The 21,516-nt window shown below is 44.7% G+C and overlaps 1 protein-coding gene across 4 annotated transcripts in view; it reads left to right on the plus strand.

Annotated features, from left to right (window-relative positions):
* Positions 1-21,516, plus strand: part of LOC106613886 (formin-binding protein 1-like) — a 43,407-nt gene that overhangs the window by 3,709 nt on the left and 18,182 nt on the right. For 3 of the 4 annotated variants that reach the window (XM_014216604.2, XM_014216607.2, XM_014216605.2), the window contains exon 2: positions 20,591-20,706. In XM_014216604.2, the coding sequence (XP_014072079.1) occupies positions 20,591-20,706 (116 nt within the window). Of the gene's footprint in view, positions 1-18,878; positions 19,007-20,590; positions 20,707-21,516 lie in introns of all 4 variants that reach the window. The other variant, XM_045687570.1, reaches the window with a different exon arrangement.

Consider the following 21,516-nt stretch of genomic DNA (forward strand, 5'->3'; position numbering starts at 1 on the left):
ACACTGTTCAATGAATGCTAATCCTACTGACTGGATCATCATCCTGGCCCTGGGATTCTGTCATGTTTTTGACAAGCTGAACCCCTAATGGAGAAGGCCTGATGCAGATTTTTGGAGCATCAATTCAAGCCATTCCCCCTGTATAGAGCGATACATTAGATATGACTATATTATCTGTGATAGGTTCATTTCATGTCCTGTGAATAATGTAGCCCATCTATAATAGATGTTTGAGGAAGGTGATTCACATTCTGTGTTGCTCCCAGTCCCTCCTATGATTTGTGGGTTGGCTGGTGGACCTCCTTTGTCCAGGCTTTTTTTTTTTGTGTTAATCTGGACAACGTGGGGTTAAGTCAGGTGAGGCCAGCAGGCTGGTCTGGTTCAAAGATGGGCCCTTGCTTCCTTCCATTGACAGCCATGGTGAAAGAAGACTGGGTAATGATGACTAATGAGTAGGCTATAATTGGTCTGTATTTGGGATTCTATTCTATCAAGTTGTAGAGATCTGGTCACATCAATTGAGGGCTGACTGAGACAATGGTTCACCATGACCCAGCATATTTCTTTTGTCTCTGACCTATTTCCAGTCAGGTGCAAAGAGAACGGTTTCAAATGAGCACATTTCAAATCCACCACTGATTTAAAACAGTAGGACATTGACCAAACTGTAAATCTCAGCTGAAATGAAGAGTTCTCCTTTCCTTTTGCGGTGTGAAAATCGTGTGGGTCTACAAGGCATTACAATCTCCTGTTTTGGTTTTTGGGATCATACATCGAGGGAGGAGAGGTTGATTGCTCATTACTCTCAAGAAAGCCTGGCTCAATTCTGATATTTTTTTATTTAAAACTAATTTGTAAAATGATAACATGTTTTGTTCTCAGCCAAGCTTTGTTTCATGACACTGTTACACCTTGCCTCTACAGTACAACCCCAGGGTAATGAGAGCAATCTAGTTGAGATTTACACACAATTAATGTTCACGATAACAACACCCACCCGTAGCACACGTTCCAGCAGGTATATCTCACTGGTCATCCCCAAAGCCAACACCTCATTTGGCCGCCTTTCCTTCCAGTTCTCTGCTGCCAGTGACTGGAACGAATTGTAGAAATCGCTGAAGTTGGAGACTTTTATTTCCCTCGCCAACTTTAAACATCAGCTACCTGAGCTGCTAACCGATCGTTGTACATAGTCCATCTGTAAATTGCCCACCCAATCTACCTACCTCATCCCCATACTGTTTTTATTTGATTTACTTTTCTGCTCTTTTGCACACCAGTATCTCTACTTGCACATCATCATCTGCTCATTTATCACTCCAGTGTTAATCTGCTAAATTGTAATTATTCGCTCCTATGGCCTATTTATTGCCTACCTCCTCATGCCTTTTGCACACACTGTATATAGACTTTCTTTTTTTCTACTGTGTCATTGACTTGTTTATTGTGTTATTGGCTTGTTTATTGTTTACTCCATGTGTAACTCTGTGTTGTTGTCTGTGTCACACTGCTTTGCTTTATCTTGGCCAGGTCGCAGTTGTAAATGAGAACTTGTTCTCAACTTGCCTACATGGTTAAATAAAGGTGAAATAAAAAATACAGCTGAAAACACAGCTGCTGGGCTCTTCCTGTTAGGCTGGTGCGCTCTGAAAATGTGTCCCCACTCTGATCTCTGCAACTCTTCCCATCCCTGACTGGATTTAATGGACCATGTAACCTCAAGAGCACAGAAACTTTCTTAGAATCCGATTTAGTTTTAGCTAATCTGGAACATGTAACCTAGCCATAGGTTGTAACTAAGCATATTGCAGATCTTAATTGTCTTTCCTGGTTAACTGCCACGGTCACTAGCTATAGTGCTGTGTGTTGTAGCCTAAAGTCATTACATTAGGCCACCAAATCCTCAAATGCAGTGCATGAATACACTACACTACATTTCAGGCCTTTTTAAATCCTCTTGATTGGATGTCAGTTCGGTGACGAAGCTTCAGGTTCTGCATTCTGTCGCAGACAGTTTGACAAGACATTAGTCAAAGCATTAGGAATTTTACATGGAAAGTGTGGGATTTTTAGCAAAAATGACTCTCAATACAGTCATTACCATTACTCTCACACGATGTCTGGTTTGAATGCCAAATGTACGTTTGGAACATTGGCTACAACAGCCATTTTCCATCCTCTGTGACAAAAGTATCCTTGGGAACACAGCTAATGCCTCTCAAGGTGAATGAATACCCTTTTGACCTTGTTCTAATTTAGGCTATAAACTCATGACGTGGTAGACCTTTTGAACGTTAGGAACAGAAACGGTGGTGTTTGTGTCCTGGGTTCATACAGGTAGGTCAGCTGACGCTCCCACAACTTTACACCCACAGGGTCCTCATACTGGGTTATCTTATTGCTCTTGACCACTATAGGCTTTTGACACTGCTGGGCTTGATGTCCGTCTGATGCCTTTTCCCAATGTGTACAAAACAGCCCACCAGCAACCTCAGCCAGGTGATATTGTTGTGATTCAAATCTGTGCTCTGGACATCCACACTACAAACATGCATATCACCTGAACTGTAGTGTTGCACCATTTTCAATAATCCTCTTTCCTCATTGACGGTAATAAACAGGGCATAACATGTTGTAATAAACAAGTCATGGCCATGCATTTGAAACATTGAATGGAGACTGAGTACTGGCACTGCAAGTTATTTTGTGCCACACAAGCAGTGGTTGTCTTTGACCTGGTGTCCCACTTTGTTTATTCATTTCTGCTTTTGTTTTGTTCCAAGAACTTTGCGCATTTGGCAGCCATTGTTCTGCGAGCATGGAAAATGAATTGCGCTTTAGCGTGGGCTCTCTGAGTGTTGGCTGGAGTTGTATGAGAGGGTAATAGAGTTCACTGACTCCCCATTCATTTTTGCTGGGCCTCTTGCAGCTGGACTAATTGTTTGGGTCTGTTTACATGAAGGGGAAACAAGACATGAGAACGTGGACTGCATTATTTCACCTTTTTGTTTAGATGACAAAGCAATGTATTGCTTATCGACCAGATAAATACAGACTGAACCACTTTGGCTAGGGGGGAATTGAGTAGTGTGTGTGTGTGTGTGTGTGTGGCAGGATTCCAGGAGTTTTGTCTTTTGCATACATTTACACTTCCTATTGATTCACAGGCTGATGTTTTCCTTCCCAAGACAATGAGCCAAGTAGGAAGGACATGTTATAGCCTATAAGGAAAAATAATGATCATAGTTTATTTTAGAGATCTGCATACTAACATGTTGATTGGTAGTTGTTGCTGTGGAAACATAGAACAGACAGACAAGGGGCTGTCTGTCTCCCAGGATGCATTTCACTGAGCTAGCTGACAATTTACTACACAATATGCTTGCTTGGTAACCCTCTTCTCGGAAAGAAGAATGACTTTGTGAACATATTCAAGTCAGGTAGTCGACTTTCTCATGTATGAAAAACAGGACATTTGGCAGTGACCCAGAGCAGCCTAGTATCAGGATCAGCCCATAGGCTGTGTTTTACAAGACAACCATTTAGCAGTGCAGGAAATGTAGGCTACCGTTCTGAAGTTAATTATTAAACAAAGTAGTAGATTAGCCAAGCATGCCAGGGATTCACTAACCTACACTCTAGTTGACGACGTGAAGCAGGCTCAACACCTCTCATGCTGCAGACTTGTGTAGTCAACATGCATGGGGAGACGGGCCTGTTTCCTTCTGTTATTTTATCAGCCCCACAGTCACATTCAATAGTCCAAATGCTCCATGGTCATATGGGGTAAAAGTCGTTTCACACGTGTCTGCTCAGTTTCCCCAGCAGAGAGATGGTGATAAGCTCTGCTTACTGCTCAGTCACCTTGACATTAGTTGGGGCTGGTATGAGCCCCAATGTTGAATGGCCAGGAAGTGGTAGGTGGGGGATGCAGGCCTCGTGGACCCCCATCCTCCTCTGCTGATCCCCAGCCACACACACTAAAACTGTAGTGCTGAACAAAGCCACTGTTAAATGGCAATAACAGAGCAGACAGCAGAGGGAGGCCAGATGTTGATAAATCATGATACTATTATTCATCAAAGGAATCACTCTCCCACTTGATTTCTTTCATCAGAGTTGTGTTAAAAAAAGCATGTAACCTACTGTAATTCTATCACTGTACTAATGACGTCACGCTGTGATTCGTAGAGAGAGAAAGCAGGAAATTACACTGAACTAGATGGTGAATGAAATGAGGTCAGCGTGTCAGACCTGACTGTCACATGTTACAATTCTGTGTAGAATCAGTCCTGTTCTGCATTAAACAGTTCACAATAACATTTCACAGCCCCTGTCATCATAGAAACTAGATGGGATGGGAAGTTGTTCAAAGCGTTCGGTTCTCTTCAGTTGACCTCTGGGCTGAGACGTGGGGGACAAAGGTGTTGATGGGGACAGAGAAGAGGACCTTGTTGGGGCCCACGCTATAACACCACAGCCGGAGTCTACCAAGGAATGCCTTTTAACTGCCACTTCATATACCAGGCGCTGTGTGGTGACTGGGGCAGACAGAAACAGTGGCGTTCTGATTTCTCTCTCGCATATGTGCGTAGCACACACACACACACACACTCCACCTCTCTTCAGAGGGAGGCAGGGACACATCCAAAAGATTGTTTGGCAAACTTCTTCTCTGGTTCATGTTGCTGGAAGGATCTCATGGATCACAGGCCTACTCTACTATAAACGGTTCAAATCATTTTTCAGTTCAGAGCCTTCACCTTTTTAAAGGGACATTTAAAAAAAAAAAAAAAAAGCCAACTTCATGTTCATCTCCAGCGCTACCCCAACATCACCATATGTGAAAATGGTGCATTTCTATGTTTTGTAGTAAAAATGTTGGGGTGATGCTGGACATGATGAATATGAAGTTTATTTTATTTTTGTATTTTCCTTTAACTAATCCTCAAGTCCCATATGAAGGACTGCAGAGCATTGACATGACCTTGTCAGATTGCACAGAGAAAGGTTTCAGTTTACGGTCCATTCAGCTGACTCAGGCTGCTGTGCTGGACTGGACCGGAGGACTTCTTACGTTCACATGAGTTGTGTTTTTTCTACACCATCTATTATGTTTGGCAGCAGGCTCAGGATCGAGCTAGGAAGGGATATAAGGGCCCACCAGATTTGCTTACCCCCCTCTCGGGCCCGGCTGCCCCCTCAGCCTCTAAACAAGCTGGGCCAGGAACTTCTCTGGACTCCTCGTCCAGCAGATGATTTACTGGGATGGCAGAACATACAAACATTCCCATTCTGACTTTGAAAACATTTCAACATTCTCTCCTCTCCTGCTGCTCACTCTGCAGGGAGCCTGAGTGAGAATGGATGTGCTGTCATAATACACTCGCAGAGGGAGAAGAGTTTCCTTTTGGTCCAGATAAGAATAGCTGTGGTGGTTCATGTTTGTGGCTTGGGCAGGTTTTCTGGTTGAGGTCAGCCTGTCAGTGCTGCTGCTGCCTCAGTACAGGAGTTGGAAACAGCCTGGCTGAGGCTGAGGCTCCTGCCACATGGGGGTTCTAACTGGCCAGTAAACTAAAGGAGCCTAGACAGTTGTGAACTTGTGATGTGGCCCTGCTGTGCCACATTATGGCAGTGCCCGTGTCATGTGGACTGTGTCCTCTCTCTTCCCCCTTCCCCCTATTCTCTCTTCCTGTCCTCCCCTATTCTCTCTTTCTGTCTCTCCAACCCTCTCTCTTCCTGTCTTCCCCTATTCTCTCTTTCTGTCTCTCCAACCCGCTCTCTTCCTGTCTTCCCCTATTCTCTCTTTCTGTCTCTCCAACCCGCTCTCTTCCCCTATTCTCTCTCTGTCTCCAACCCTCTCTCTTCCTGTCGTCCCCTATTCTCTTCCTCTCCTTTGTCTCTCTCTTCCCCATTTATCTCTCACTTCTCTGTCCACAGACCTGTCCTCTCTCTCTACAGCCACATTTTCTCTCTATAGCCCCATTTTTCTCTCTTTTCTCTATAGAGCTCTGTCCCCTCTCTCTTAAGTGAAAAAGGATGTCAGGAAGTAAACTGGTTCCTGCCCCAGACCCAGCCGGCCTGCTGCTAGAGCTTAATTCATAGCGGATGTTTGGAGCCTCTATTTTACGGGTGGGGATCCTTAAAGGCAGCCAATGGCTTTAGTAGTGGTAGTAGTATGAACTCACTGGGGCCCACTGCACTGTGTGCCATTAGTCATGTCAGCCATTTCTTTGTGTATCACCCAGCAGGCCGCGAGAGGAGGAGGATGTGTTCACTCTGTCTTGTTCACAGTTCAAGGGGCACTTTACCGTACTTGGAAGGGGCAGGAAATAAGGTGGCTGTTAGAGTGGAGCTGTTCCTTGATTGTGCTTTGATACTGATACGAAGGCCAATATCTCAAAATGGAATAAACATATTTATCATAAAGAGACCCCAAACTCAGAGTGCCGTTTCAAATGTTTACTCAGCGACGATCCAGCTGAATACATCCATTCAATACACTGTCCACTTACACCCTGAGCTCCCACCCACTCCCTTCCACAAAGATGTACTTTCCCATCACACAGGATTTGTCTGTGCTTCTCCGTGCATATCACAGGACTTTTTATCAGCCAGGAGAGGCCTTGAGATGTTGGGAGTACACATTCCTACAGTCCACTACAGTCCATTAAATAATGATGCTTCTCATACACACAGAGCTTGAACCTAACGCTATTCATACTAAGAGGATATAATGATGTATAACAGTATAGATATTAAACAGTAATTTACGATCTGTCACCTCCGAGTCAATGTGTGTATTATAAAGGTCATGAGTCACCATGGCCCAACAGCAGCCACTTCAACAACCCCACATTGTTGTCACATCAAAGTCCTCAACACTGGACCTGGGATTTGACTTCCTTGAGGCATGGCAGGCCTTTCTATTTTCATCCTGTGTGTCTGGGCATTAGGAATGATTAGATAGAACAGTGCTAACAAGCCAGGGTGTTGACAGGCTTGGAGGTGTTCGCCATTCCCTACTGTCATGCTGGCTGGACTCTCTGCTGACTGAGATGAATGCTGACAGGTTAGCAGCCTGCTGTGGAGGTGCCCTTTCTACGCAGTGTGTGTGTGTGTGTGTGTGTGTGTGTGTGTGTGTGTGTGTGTGTTAGGCTCCATCTCGGGCATGGGACTTTGTCTCCCATAAGTTTGCTCTCTGACCACGCCTTGCCCTCTTGCACCTCAGCATTCTAACTGAGTGGCTATTTCAGCCCGTTTTCCTAACCACATATACCTGTATAGAAGTAGTTAGACCAGGGTTCAAAGATTATATATACACACACAATGACAAAGATGCACGAAAGCTTTGATAGCCTATTTGCAGCATCATGGGTTGAGACAGTCACACACTGCGCTGACCATATCAACAGGGAGTCAGGGACATAATGTGTGTCATCAAAACAGTTTGGCTGTATGACTAGGAAAGTCCTAGACGGTCACATCCTTTCAAGTAGTAGGGGGATTCTCTGATCGCGTAGGCAGTCAAATCCTTTCAGCCCCATTTATATCCCTCTGTCTCTGCCAGGTTCTGTGCCAGTGTATGGGTCTCTGCAGGGTGGCCTCCCTATCCACTCTCCACAGCTCCTTCTGCCAGCCTTAATGTGATGCCTGCTAACTTAAAGGAACCTGGGACAAGATGGCACATGTACTGTCAGGACAACATTATCATCAAGCCCTTATCATATATTGCTGCACAAGAAAGGAATTCGCTAATCATTTGAATTGACTGTAATAGTTTTTAAAGAAACAGAAACTGTGACCAGCTGTCTCGGGGCTTAACAGTGTGAAAATCTTCCTCGCAGATGCACCTTATTATTTAGCTGTGCGACCTGGAATTTTTATTTAGGCGCACCAGTGCGTCTAGAAAAATTAAGGATTCTAGCTTTATTACCTCAAATATTTTTAATTGTCCTCCTAAATTTCTTTGTGCGCCTACATTTTGTCAACTTAGGCACACACATGCTCCTTGTAAATGTTTTTAAAAAGGTCAGCGTGGAGTCCTGTCTCTTACAAGATCAAGTATTCAAATTGTTTATCCGTATCGATTTGCATTAGTTTACAGGAAGAGCCGGTAGCATAAACATCCTCCATTTGTGTTTAAAATGCTAATATTGCTCTGATATTCTGATCTCCTTTGCTTCTATGTAACTTCACAGGCCGCTGTGGTTTGTGACTGAAGGTCACCCTCACCCAGCCTTGCCTGCTTCCTCTTTCTGACTGGGTGCCACAGAAAAAGCCACTCGACTTGTGTGACAGGGTTGGGGTGTATTTTGCAGAAGGATCAGAGCAGACAATGAGGCAGATTGGGTTGCTTTGAAACTTGGCCAGGTTTTTTTTCGGGACTAAATATAGAGACATGTGGCATAGCTATGAAAGTGGTTTTTCCTGCCTTCTGTAGAAGGCCAACTCTAGAGTAATGAAATATCTGTGATATGAAAAACAACTCCATTCATTCAGGCTCTGTTCAGGCTCTGTTCAATCACAGCTATATGATCTGTGTGTCTCTGTAAGCAGCAGCCTGTCTCATGGTAACACGGCCTAAACTAAACCACAATACATGGCCTCAGGAAGATTGGCTATGTGTTGAAGTGGTCTGGTACTAATGGTAACAGGTAGTTGGGTTGACTGTGTTATTAACACTGTGTTAATGATTTAACGTTTAAAAAAGTCCAAATGAGCTCGTTAAGGAGCTAAGGTTTAAAGCAGGATTTTTATTTAATAGAAACAGATCTCGCCCCTCTCGTCAGCGTGAATCTGATTTGTGCAGTCAACCTTTCTACCTGTTCTGGATTATGGTGATACTATTTATCAAAGTGCCTCTACTCTTAAACCCCTGTATGCCGTTTCTCATAGCACCTTTCATTTATCACAGGAGACTTTTAATACTCATCACTGTATTCTGAACCAAAAGGTTGTCTGGACTTCTTTTAAAGTCACGTAGATCACATCATGATGCTCTTTTTGTTTAACAAAGCCCTGCTCCACAAGCTTCCAACTTACCTAACTTCACTATTTAAGATTTAAAATGACAAGTTATCAAACCTGTTCACAGGGTTGGTTAACTCTGGAGACACCTTTGGTGTTTGGAATAAACTCCAAAAGACGTTTCGATTGGCTGCTTTGGTGTCCCTAGGGCAATTCAGACAGCTGACAGAGGATTTTTATAATGAAGAATGTGTTTGTTTTAATTGACTGTTTTTGTATTTTGTAGGGCCTTCCCTGTAGCTCAGTTGGTAGAGCATGGTGTTTGCAACACCAGGGTTGTGGGTTCGATTCCCACGGGGGGCCAGCACAGAAAAAAAAAAATGTATGAAATGTATGCATTCACTACTGTAAGTCGCTCTGGATAAGAGCGTCTGCTAAATGACTAAAATGTAAAATGTAAAATGTATTTTAATATCTATGTTGTGTATATTTGTTTATCTATACTATCCTATTGATGTTTTTGTATTGTGCATGGCAAATTTTCAAGAGACTTTAGTCTCAATATTACTTCCCTGTTGAAATAAGGTAAATAATGAAGAGGTCTCTCTGAGACTTGATTCAGGTTTCTCCCAAAGTAGATGTCTGTCTGTGGTGTGTCCTGTCCTGTGAAAGTTAGCTTCCAGCCATCAATATGCTGATGAGGGAGGAGGAGGGAACAACATTCCCAAGCTCATTAGAACAGGAAATGGGATGCCCAGGGCACACAACACGGAGGTCACAAGGCCACGCAACTGAAAGATTGAAGTTTTACTGTCTAGAGGTGGGAAAGGGCAGTACTGTTGAGTTTGTCTGTCTGCCTGCTTGTCTGTCTGTCTGCCTGCTTGTCTGCCTGCCTGCTTGTTTGTCTGCCTGCCTGCTTGTCTGCCTGCTTGTCTGCCTGCTTGTCTGTCTGGCTGCCTGCTGGTGTTCACGTATGTGCGTTGAATGTAGATGTACACACTCCTTCCTGTCCTATGGGCTTGTGTGTAGTGTGCTGTTGTAGTGGATTCTTCAGGGAGCCTGGCTGCGGTGCTGGGTCCACCCTGTCGGGTGTCATTCCCTGGCCCAGGAGCAGCGATGAGCTCACCAGCTCAGGCCCAGATGGTGTCAGGCAGGCCAGGGTCAGCCCTGTACTTAGACTGCTGCGCTACAGCCAACAGCCAAACAAGGCAAGAGAGAATCACATAAACAGGAAAATTAGATGTCTGCTTAAAATCTGAACATTTGCTCTCTTTCTGAAAATAGTAATTGTAGCCTAGATTTTCCCTATTTGTCTGACTTAAGGCAGGCAATGTATAACTGAGTTCTTACTCTTATCATTCAATTTCATTGGCAATTTCTTTAAGGCAGATACTTTTCACAACATGTATTCAACCTTTTGAAGCACTCCCTATGATTGTGGCTTGCAATAAACAAATCACTGAGCTAAATGTTATACACAGACATTGTTTGTATGAAAGTAAAGATTTATTGTCTTTATTTATTGTCAATTTTTTTTTTACAGAATCCACAAATGGAGCTCGAGAGTAAAACCCCTCCCCCTTTCCCACAGAAATATATGCTAGCTGATGACTTTGGCAGCTGTTTCAAATCGTTCTTCCTCTCTCCATATATAGAGTAATATCCGGCTGAGTCTCTCCAGGGCTCTGTGTCATGTTAAAGGAATTAGTATTAGTGTCTAAGAAGTAACTATTGTGGTGTGTAGCCAGGTCACTTAAATTATTGGCCAAATAAAGTTAATGGCACATCTGTCTGGCACATTAGCGCTTGACCAGAGTGCTACTGGATGAATACCACTCTCACATGCTGAAGGGCCGGTGCTCTGATGAGAAAACAGGGGCCTAGTTTATGTCCCCCCGGCCCCCCTCATGAGGGTAAGTTGGTAATTCACCACAGTATGTCTTTTGTTTCTGGGCTGGGGTATGAAAATATATGAACTAGCCATGGCACTACTAGTATGACAAGAAGCTGTTGTTCTTGCCCCACATGAAGCTCGTGGTGGTAGTAGGACTCATAAGGGCTGTGGCTTGGTTCACATTTCACTGACCCCCAAGGTCTCACTAAAGACATTGGCCACTTCCTCTCCATCAATGTTGTCTTTCTGCATGCTAAACATTTAGCCTCTGTGGCATGGAGTGCAGCACAATGTTCCTGACTTGTCAGATTGTGTATATTCCACTAAAGTCGTTGCAGAAACACAGGGTCATGCACAAAGTAGCCATTGTGTTTCTATCAGACTTAACTCATCAGTTTGTCCCAAATGACCCATGAATTAACTCACATTTAGCCAAGTCTATTCAGTGCTAATCAAAATCCAGGCAATTATGAAATAACATACAACTCTAATGCTTCTGAATTGTATACATACAGTAGGCGTATTCTCTGGAAAGCAGACGATGGGCCTTATCTGTTCTCTGGGCGCCGATGTCGATTTTAAGGCAGCCCCGCACACCTCTCTGATTCAAATGTGGAAGACACCTTTCAGTTGAATGCATTCAGTTGTACAACTGACTAGGTATCCCCCTTTCCCTTCTCTTGTCTCACGATTCGCTACATCTCAAACTACTTGAACTGCTTAATAGGCCCAGTTCTCAGGCAGTTGAATGCAAACCCTGATGCTCCTGAAGACTCCTGAGAGGCAGTAAATCAGAGTCCACCAGACCTGGACAGGCCAGACTTCTCTAATGTCTGCCACATCAATTCCACTACGCTACAGCCCCAGGAGTGGCCATGAGAGATCATCATGGCACAGACACACACTCAGAGCGGACAGGCAGCGGTGTAGACCGACGCCTCCTCAGAGACTGGAGTAGAGGGGGGTAAAGTACCGTCTCTCACTCTCCATGTGATCGATGTGACTGCCTGACTGCCATCCGGCTGGAACTCGTGATCCTTTCTGTCATAAAGGAGACAGGGAGTCTTCCCTCCCAGGATGAGTACATGGGGCTGCTGCCTGCAGCACCAGTGGGAAACGCCTGGTCAGGCCAGCCAGGACCATAGAGTCATTGTGTAGCGTTAGTCCCTGGGCCCTACAGCCTCTTCCTGTCCCAAGTCCTCCTACGCATGATCACATTCTCATTAATCTCCAGGGTCTAGTTTGATCAACAGCCCAATGACTCGCCATCCAAATAACAGAGTCCTCTCCTGCTCTCTAGGACCTTCCGGATGGTCCATGTATCACAAAGGCAGACTCATCCAAGCTACAAGGCCCACAGGGAACTGCTTCTAAAACGCTTTAGAAAATGAATTGCCATGGTGGAAGCCAGGGAGCCAACAGTGCAGGACATTAAGACAATGCAGTATGACATACAGTAAGGGAAACAAGTATTTGATCCCCTGCTGATTTTGTACGTTTGCCCACTGACAAAGAAATGTCTGTCTATACTTTTAATGGTAGGTTTATTTGAACAGTGAGAGACAGAATAACAACAAAAGAATCCAGAAAAATGCATATCAGAAATGTTATAAATTGATTTGTATTTTAATGAAGGAAATAAGTATTTGACCCCCTCTCGATCAGAAAGATTTCTGGCTCCCAGGTGTCTTTTAACGAGCTAAGATTAGGAGCACACTCTTAAAGGGAGTGCTCCTAATCTCAGCTTGTTACCTGTATAAAAGACACCTGTCCACAGAAGCAATCAATCAATTAGATTCCAAACTCTCCACCATGGCCAAGAACAAAGAGCTCTCCAAGGATGTCAGGGACAAGATTGTAGACCTACACAAGGCTGGAATGGGCTACAAGACCATCGCCAAGCAGCTTGGTGAGAAGGTGACAACATTTGGTGCGATTATTCGCAAATGGAAGAAACACAAAAGAACTGTCAATCTCCTTCGGCCTGGGGCTCCATGCAAGATCTCACCTCGTGGAGTTGCAATGATCATGAGAACGGTGAGGAATCAGCCCAGAACTACACGGGAGGATCTTGTCAATGATCTCAAGGCAGCTGGGACCATAGTCGCCAGGAAAACAATAGGTAACACACTACGCCGTGAAGGACTGAAATCCTGCAGCGCCCGCAAGGTCCCCCTGCTCAAGAAAGCACATATACGTGTCCGTCTGAAGTTTTCCAATGAACATCTGAATGATTCAGACGACAACTGGTGGAAGTGTTGTGGTCAGATGAGACCAAAATGGAGATCTTTGGCATCAACTCAACTTGCCGTGTTTGGAGGAGGAGGAATGCTGCCTATGACCCCAAGAACACCATCCCCACCGTCAAACATGGAGGTGGAAACATTATGCTTTGGGGGTGTTTTTCTGCTAAGTGGACAGGACAACTTCACCGCATCAAAGGGACGATGGACAGGACCATGTACCGTCAAATCTTGGGTGAGAACCTCCTTCCCTCAGCCAGGGCATTGAACATGGGTCGTGGATGGGTATTCCAGCATGACAATGACCCAAAACACACGGCCAAGGCAACAAAGGAGTGGCTCAAGAAGAAGCACATTAAGGTCCTGGAGTGGCCTAGCCAGTCTCCAGACCTTAAATCTGTGCAGGGAGCTGAAGGTTCGAGTTGCCAAATGTCAGCCTCAACCTTAATGACTTGGAGAACATCTGCAAAGAGGAGTGGGACAAAATCCCCCCTGAGATGTGTGCAAACCTGGTGGCCAACTACAAGAAATGCAAATCATTTTATAACATTTTTGACGTGTTTTTATGGATTTTTTTGTTAGTTATTCTGTCTCTCACTGTTCAAATAAACCTACCATTAAACTTAGACTGATCATTTCTTTGTCAGTGGGCAAACATACAAAATCAGCAGGGGATCAAATACTTTTTTCCCTCACTGTAGACATGACGTCTCTATTCTAAGGTGACGGGACAGTCCCTGATTTCCATGGACCGTTTCCGACCGGCCCTCAAAGAAATAAGCAACAGAAGTTAAATTTAAGGCTGCTTATTTTAGTTATTAAAAGTTGTTTCGAATTTGATTTGCATGTAAAAATGTTTTCACCCTGTATTAAACTTGTTTAAGCTGTAGACCTTTTTGAGTGTCTGATCAGTGATGGATTGTAACCACCGTATGAAAAACCATACCCATTACAATAACCTAAACTTGCATTGTTCAAAAATTACTAGATGGGAAATCCATGTATGCATTATAATTAATACAAGTATTTGAAAGGACAATATCGGGGGGGGGGGGGGGTGGTAGTTTAAATATAGTTCCATGCCCCCCACACTACCAAAAAATACCCTGATTTTCATTTCCAAAATCTATAACCATTTGAAAGTGTGAGCTTTAATTGACACCGTTTCCCTCCCTCACCCCCTACTGTGTACAGCCCATGTGATCCAGTCAGTTCCCTTCTCTGCATGGGAATGGGATTACCAGCTCCATGGTGCTGCAGCCTCTGCCTGTCTGTCTTCACTCTACACGGTCAGCCTCCAGGACTACTGTGACTTTTCCTGCCTGTCTGTCCACAGAACAACCAGGGATTGGCTAACCAGAGTCATAAATGTTGCAGGCTGCCAGGCAACTTAATACAAGGCGTGTTTAGTCACCCCCATGCCACTCCCTTTCTCTCTTCTCTATTTTTTCAGCACATCAAAAGGTCTTGCTGGTAGAGATTGGATTAGGACAGGGGTTTGGGTCTGTCTGAGTTGTAGAGCAGGGCTGGTGATCAAAGGGGAACACTAGTCCCTGTGCCCCTGGGTGCTTCATTAGAACAGCAGGTCTGAGTTATTTTAGAGGATGTGGTTAACTAGCTTCGTAGCTAGCCAGCTCTTATAGTGTATCATGTATTGTTTTACTCTACCCCTCTCACAGGGACATTTTGAACAGTTTTTCTGCTGGAAAAGGATGGGGGGCTCAGTGGCAGAACCAGAGTATTTTAATGCCAATGCAGGTTAAAGCTCTTTTTCCTAAATAACACAAGCTGGTTTGAGTATCTTAGCCAGAGTCCCATTGTAAATGTATGGACACATTTTATCAGGGTTCTACTGGAAGAAATGAGTTGTTACATTATTCTGCATAACCCCCCCCCCCAAAAGCTGCCTTGATGTGTCTTGTATTCACCATGCATTATTCATGAAATAAAGACGGGGGGCTGCATACTTTCAGGTCCTCCCTCTTTTCAACCCAGATCTCCTCTTATCTAGGTGTTGTTACAGCCAATGTTTACTCTCACACACACTCTACACATGCGCACACACAGTCACATCACACCTCACCCACACACAGTGCAGGCAGGGCCTGGAGGCCCTCCAGAGTGATGCCAGTGTTTTCGACACTGTGACATTTCCCACCCTGCCCCACTCCGAGCCCCGCTCTCTCAGGAACTGTCTGCCTTCTTTTGACACTGACCCCGAATGCCAGGGTGTAATGAGGGTATTGTCCCTGCAGCTATGTGTATGCAAATGAAACCCCTCCATTTATGGTATGCACATAGCATTTCTAGTGCTAGGAGTGTCACACCATGTAGGCTAGGGGCTAATAGCTACTCCCATAATACAGCTCCTAGAGAGACCTTGGGAGTCCCTGATGTTATTGTTCCAGTAATGACATCACATCCTGACATTATTCTTCGAAAGGATGTTTTCCTCTGGCCCAGCGAGATGCCTTTCCAGATATCGTTGTGTTCCTCTGTGGTTGAGGCTTCTGGTTTGGGGTGCCCACGTATATGATCCTTCAGAGAAAGTTAGACTATTGTTTCTTATGGTCAGTAAAGTCGTTGCTGGAGTGTTCTTATGGGGCTACTGAATTTCATCAAATCATAATGTTTTCTGAGAATCTTTAAATATGAGAGGAAATTAAATGTAAGACAGGCTATGCACAAGAGAAATTAAACTAGACTCTGTTTCCCTTTCACTGCCCCTGTGCTAACTGGGCTCAATGTCTCCCACTCTGGGGACACAAGGGATCTTCTCTAGAGAGAAAAATACTTTTGTATGTAAATGGGAAGATCGTTTCCAAGTCACACAAATTATATTGAAACCCAACCTTGGGACCTACACAAAAACAACTGACTCTGCTTGAGGTATACAGTGAGTGAAAGGGAGACTGGGTAGGCTAAAAGGCATAGCCGTGGTGTCAAACTGCCCTGTGTGTCTGACATCATCCACAGACAGTGGAAAGAGAAACCTTGGAGAATGAAATGGAGAAACACTCAAAAGAGAAACCTGATCTGCTGAACTGGCCTCTTGGGAATCTCTACCCAAATCTCTAGCCATAAAGAAGTTTTCCCCCTCTTCCAAAATACATAGGCTATTCCCCTGTCAGTCAGTCCAGCTGCTGAGAGTGAGAGACTTGGCTTGAAGTCACTTCCAGGCACATCCAACGGTCTGTTGGGCTCTACTCTGGCCTCCATACTACTGTTCCTCCTCAGGCTTTTCCATAGAGAGATCCCAGTTATGACAGACTGCTGTGTGAAGGTCTGGTTACTGAAAGGTGAGCTCTGAGCCCTTATAACTGGCCAGTATTGCGCTGCACTGTGAATCTTTGTGCTGTATTGTACTGTGTGCTACTGTATGCTGTGCCGTCTGTCATGGCTGTGGCGAGCCAGAGAGGAGGAGCAGGCCGAGGCTGGGATGAGGAGCTCATGGAGTTACTTATTCATGAGTATTGAGCGATGGAGGAAAGCTGACGTAAGGCAGACGGGACAGAGAGACACCGATACAGACTGGAACATCTGCTCCTGCATCGCACATGTCCACAAGGAAACATGCTGGGGCATGGGGGTGTTGTACACATCCTCGGCAGTGGAATGAAAGAAACTGATGCCCACCCTTGATGCTCCAAATCCTATCATCCATATCCCAGAGATTGGATGTCTAGGCCTACTTTGGGTTGTAGACTGTAGGAGGCGGTTGTTGCTGTGTAAACATAACACAGATCTTTTGTTGTACCCTCATCGTCACGCAGAGCTTTGCATGGTTATAGAGCCACTCACCTCTGATTAGAGCCCTACTAGTGCCTCAATATCTCTGTTCTGCACAATTCCTCCTGTCAAGCACCATCTGTCAGCTATGCAGTTGGTAGTTGAGTTAATCAGTAATAGTATTCTGCACTTCGATGGCAACCGTAACCTGTATCATCACAACACTCAAAAGTGAGGAACAACAATATATAGCAGTTCATGGCCAAGAGAACGCTATCACTTTGAGATTAAACAGCGAGCGCATAATGAAATCGCAGGCTGTCCTCTGAGGATAGGAGGCTCCACTCCCAGGCCCACTGATGAGCTGAAACGGCCTTGTGTTATTGAAAACACCCATTAGGCCTCCTCATGCAGCTCCGCAAGGAGACCCATGTGAGAATGAGCCAGTGTTAGTACAAACATCAAAGTCGTGGTCATGGCTAGTCTCGGAAGGGAAACGGCACCAAGGACTGAAGTTAAATTCACGGGGAGTCGTACTTGGAGTTTGCAATGTGAAACAGACCCTGCTATAACAACATCTTTTCATTTTATGGACCCAATTCTTCCTTTTTCACCACAAGCCCCCCTCCTCCCTGGGTCTGATTCAGTGCTATTGCAAGGTTGTTACCCGTCATCATCATAGTAGTCACTGTGGGTTGCTGCGCTCAGTCCATTGAGGTGTTGTGGTTTTCCTCCCCTTCACACTGTAAATACCTTGCCTCTCATGTTGCTGTCTTGGCACAAACCATGTGATGTCTGTCTGATTACATTTTTTTTATTTTTAGACGGGTGGGTGTTTTATGAGTTCTTCAGTATTTATTTACATTTGGAGGGATGGGTTCATAATAATTCAAAAGAAAGATCTAAACCATCCGTTTGGGTTAGGATGGAATCAGAGGGCGAGGACCAGTTGGTTTTCGTGCTGACGGTGATGGAAGAAAGGACACCCCGCCTGACCCGGCTTTATTCCTAGTCACTGCCGTTTACATGTCAACAATCATTACCTCAGCTGAAGGAGTGCTCCGTTGGTTTACTGTGTGGGAAGACCAAAGACGGACCGTAAAGCAGAAGTGAGAAGCATTGGTTTTTATCTTTATTGGAGGCATAAGGGCTCTCCCTCTCTCTTCTCTCCTTTCTCTCTGTTCTCCACCCCCGCTAGACTTTCATGAGTGTGGGACCCTGACATGTGCTGAACATTGACGCTGGAGTGGCCTGCAATGGTAATGGAAATGCAGAAGCTGCTGAGTCATTCCACAAGGAAGCCATTTTATTGGAGGAGAAATTATTTCCATGCAGACGGCTGAGTCCACTAAGCTATGAGACAGACAGAGCTTTAATCAGACTAGCAGCAAGGGCTCAGGCAGACCTGGTCACAGTCGAGGCTCCTCTCTCTATCACTCGCTCTCTCTGTGTCTTGGTGTAAAACCGTTGTGTATATGTGCTCTCTTGCGTTGCGTATCTCATTTGGCATGCTTTGCCTAATCGCAGGGATGTACTTCTGTAAGGTTGTCGATTCAGTATCCGTTGTTGATCTTATTTTAGTATTAGCCCATGATCTGTGCGCACATTTTCTGAGAATGGGTTTCATGTATGGTATAACAGACCTGTGGAATTGACTAGCTCGCTCTCTTTCTCTCTCCTCCCTCCCTCCCTGTATGCGTATGCACTGAGTCTGTGTGAAGCGCCAGTGAGGAGTCCATGAGGACGGCCTGGGTATTGTTCTCTCGCAGAGGAGTGTGTTGGCTGGAGTCCACCAGTCAGTCCCTCTGGGTCTGTCTACGTCCTAAGCCAAGCCTAAACACTGCCTCGCTCCCAGGCAGGGCACAAGCCATGGGAGAGAAGAGAGACTTCTCCTCTCGCTCTACTTTTCACCTTCTCTCTCCCTTTCTCCCTCTCCTCCAGTACAGCTCAGACAGGGGGAGAGGAGCAGACAGGGTGGAACTGGAATCCATCCCTCTTTCTCTCTCCATCATCCCCCCTCTCTCTTTCCCTCTGTATCCCAGAACACAGCATGAGAGAGTGACTGACCTCATCCGGCTCAGGGCTGGACTGTGTGTAGTTCTGTGGTGGTGATGATCCTGACAGTTTCTCTATCTATTTTGAGCCTGCAGACAGTCTCTGAAGTAGGAAGGTAAGCGTGACCTCTGAGCAACTCCCCCTTAGGTGAAATCAGCTGAGTCTGACTGACTTTGGTGTAGCCCAGCTCCACTGTTCCCTCCTAGACTTAGCTGGACTGTAGAATCTGTTTCTCTTCACCTTAGTTGGGCTTAATCTGACGCTTGGCCTTTTGGCCTGAACGTCAGGGCTGAAGTAGGGGAAATGTATGCTAGTCTCTCTGGCTGGTGGTGCCAGCTGTGCCAGACTGTCGTAGAGCCAAGCTGGCTTCAGAGGGAGAGAGTCCAGTGGCACAGAATGGTCTAATCATCACTGTCCTGTCTCTGTCGGTCAGCAGCAGCTCAGACATCAACGCGGAGAGGAGAGGGACTAACCCAACACAGTAGGGGAGAAGACCAGTGGGGTGAATGAAATTGAGTCCGTATCAGTCAGAATAGGGAACAGGAATGTCGAGGGTCATAAATGAGATCACACCATTTTTAATCCATCCTCTAAGCCTCCTCTATAGGCTCAGACTGGCTACTGATATCATGTAGGTTAGATGTTGACTTGTTCCAAGTAGGCCTTCAATTAATGGGGATCTCCTCCGCTATGTGTGGCTGTGCAGAATGGGCACAGTGCCTACTGCATAGGCTAACAGTGAAAAGAGGAAGAGGGTAACATGAGGACAGGCAGCTGAAAGTATGTGCTGTCAGCTGTATTGACTCTTGTGTGTTTTAAACATTTCCCTCTCAGCCCAGCACTGTTAAAAGGGATCTCTTGGAAAGATACAACATTGACCTTCTCTGGATATTTAAATCAGGCTATCATCCATCCAAAATATACAGTAAGGCCTGTTCTGCCTTTACGCCATAGACAAGTAGGGCAGGAATTGCCAGGGACCTGACGATACGATGTTATCACAATACTTTGGTACCTATTTATATATTTATATATATATATATATATATATATATATATATATATATATATATATATATATATATATATATATATATATATATATATATATATATATATATATATATATATATATATATATATTCGATGTTCCAAAGCTTCTAAGCTATGAAGGAAAAATACTGGTGTTTTGTTGCATGTACAGCCATTTGTTGCATGTACAGCACACAAATAATATTGCGACATTGTCATAACGATACGATATATCGTCCAAAATAATATCCCGATATGTAATATCACCCCCCATATCTAGAGACGAGGTGTAGCTGGTTCTGCTATGAAACACCTTAACTACAATTCTCATTGGTAGAAGTATGGGACTGTCTGCACTGTGTCTGCACTGTGTCTGCACTGTGTCTGCACTGTGTCTGCACTGTGTCTGCACTGCTTTCCTTTCAGTTGATGAAATACAGCCTGGCACTCAGCAATAAAGTAGTGACTCAACATATGTCTGTTATTCCATGTAATATGACTGGTTCTCATTCATGGATCATTTCATTCAGTCCGTCATGTGCATGTCACTAAGAGCTCACACGGTCGGTCAGTCTCCCTCCAACCCTAACCACCCTCTCCCTCTTCTCCCTCTTCTCTCCATCTCTCTCTCTCTCTCTCTCTCTCTCTCTCTCTCTCTCTCTCTCAGGACCAGTTTGAAAACCTTGACAAGCATACTCAATGGGGGATCGACTTCCTAGAGAGGTATTCAAAGTTTGTCAAGGAAAGGCTGGAGATCGAACAGACATATGCAAAACAGTTGAGGTAAAACCCTACTCAAACTCCCTGGCCCACTGGTTTTAATCTGTCAATTCCATGGAACTGTTTTGAGGTGTTTTGCGTACACTGAATAATGAATTGACGAGTACGCCTATTCTGTGTTATACATGCATATTAGACATTAGTAGTTCTGTATATTAACCTTCATCATGTTATATCAAAGATAATGAAACATCATTAGGATTCATTATGAAATGATGTGATTGGATCTGTTTTAATGAATATCAGAGAACATCAGTACGACCACTCTGTCTGAACAATAGGGGCAACTCACCCAATCAGACATGGTTGTGCTGCCATGAATTGATTTTGGTAGGCCACAAATCAATATAACAGGATTAGCCACAGAACAAATGGATTTCTAGGAGGTGGCTCCTGGACAGTCTCTAGACAGTAGAGGAGTAGGTCTACAGATCTATATGCAATTGGATTACTCAACTCTGTATCCTGCCTGACATCCATGTGTTATCTTTTGGAGCAAATCTACAAATGAGCAAAACCCCTAACAAGGACTTCTAAAACGACGACGATTCGACCAGTTCTTGGATCAGAGTGAGACCACTGTTTTAACAAAATTTAAGCTGGGAATAGGCAGATGTGGGCTCTGGTCAGTAAACCATAGGTGACCACTCACTGAACCTGCCCACACACACACGGCTCATGATGTCACCATGGCATGCTGGGGTTAAACTTCATGCCTCCGTTTCCTGCTTAATCGTCCCCTCTGAGCTACTACCACGACTGAGAGAGTATGACTCTGTCTCCTTCCTTCTCACGTGGTCACTTTTATTAGGC

This window comes from Salmo salar, chromosome ssa10 (assembly GCF_905237065.1).
Source record: "Salmo salar chromosome ssa10, Ssal_v3.1, whole genome shotgun sequence".
Taxonomy (NCBI): domain Eukaryota; kingdom Metazoa; phylum Chordata; class Actinopteri; order Salmoniformes; family Salmonidae; genus Salmo; species Salmo salar.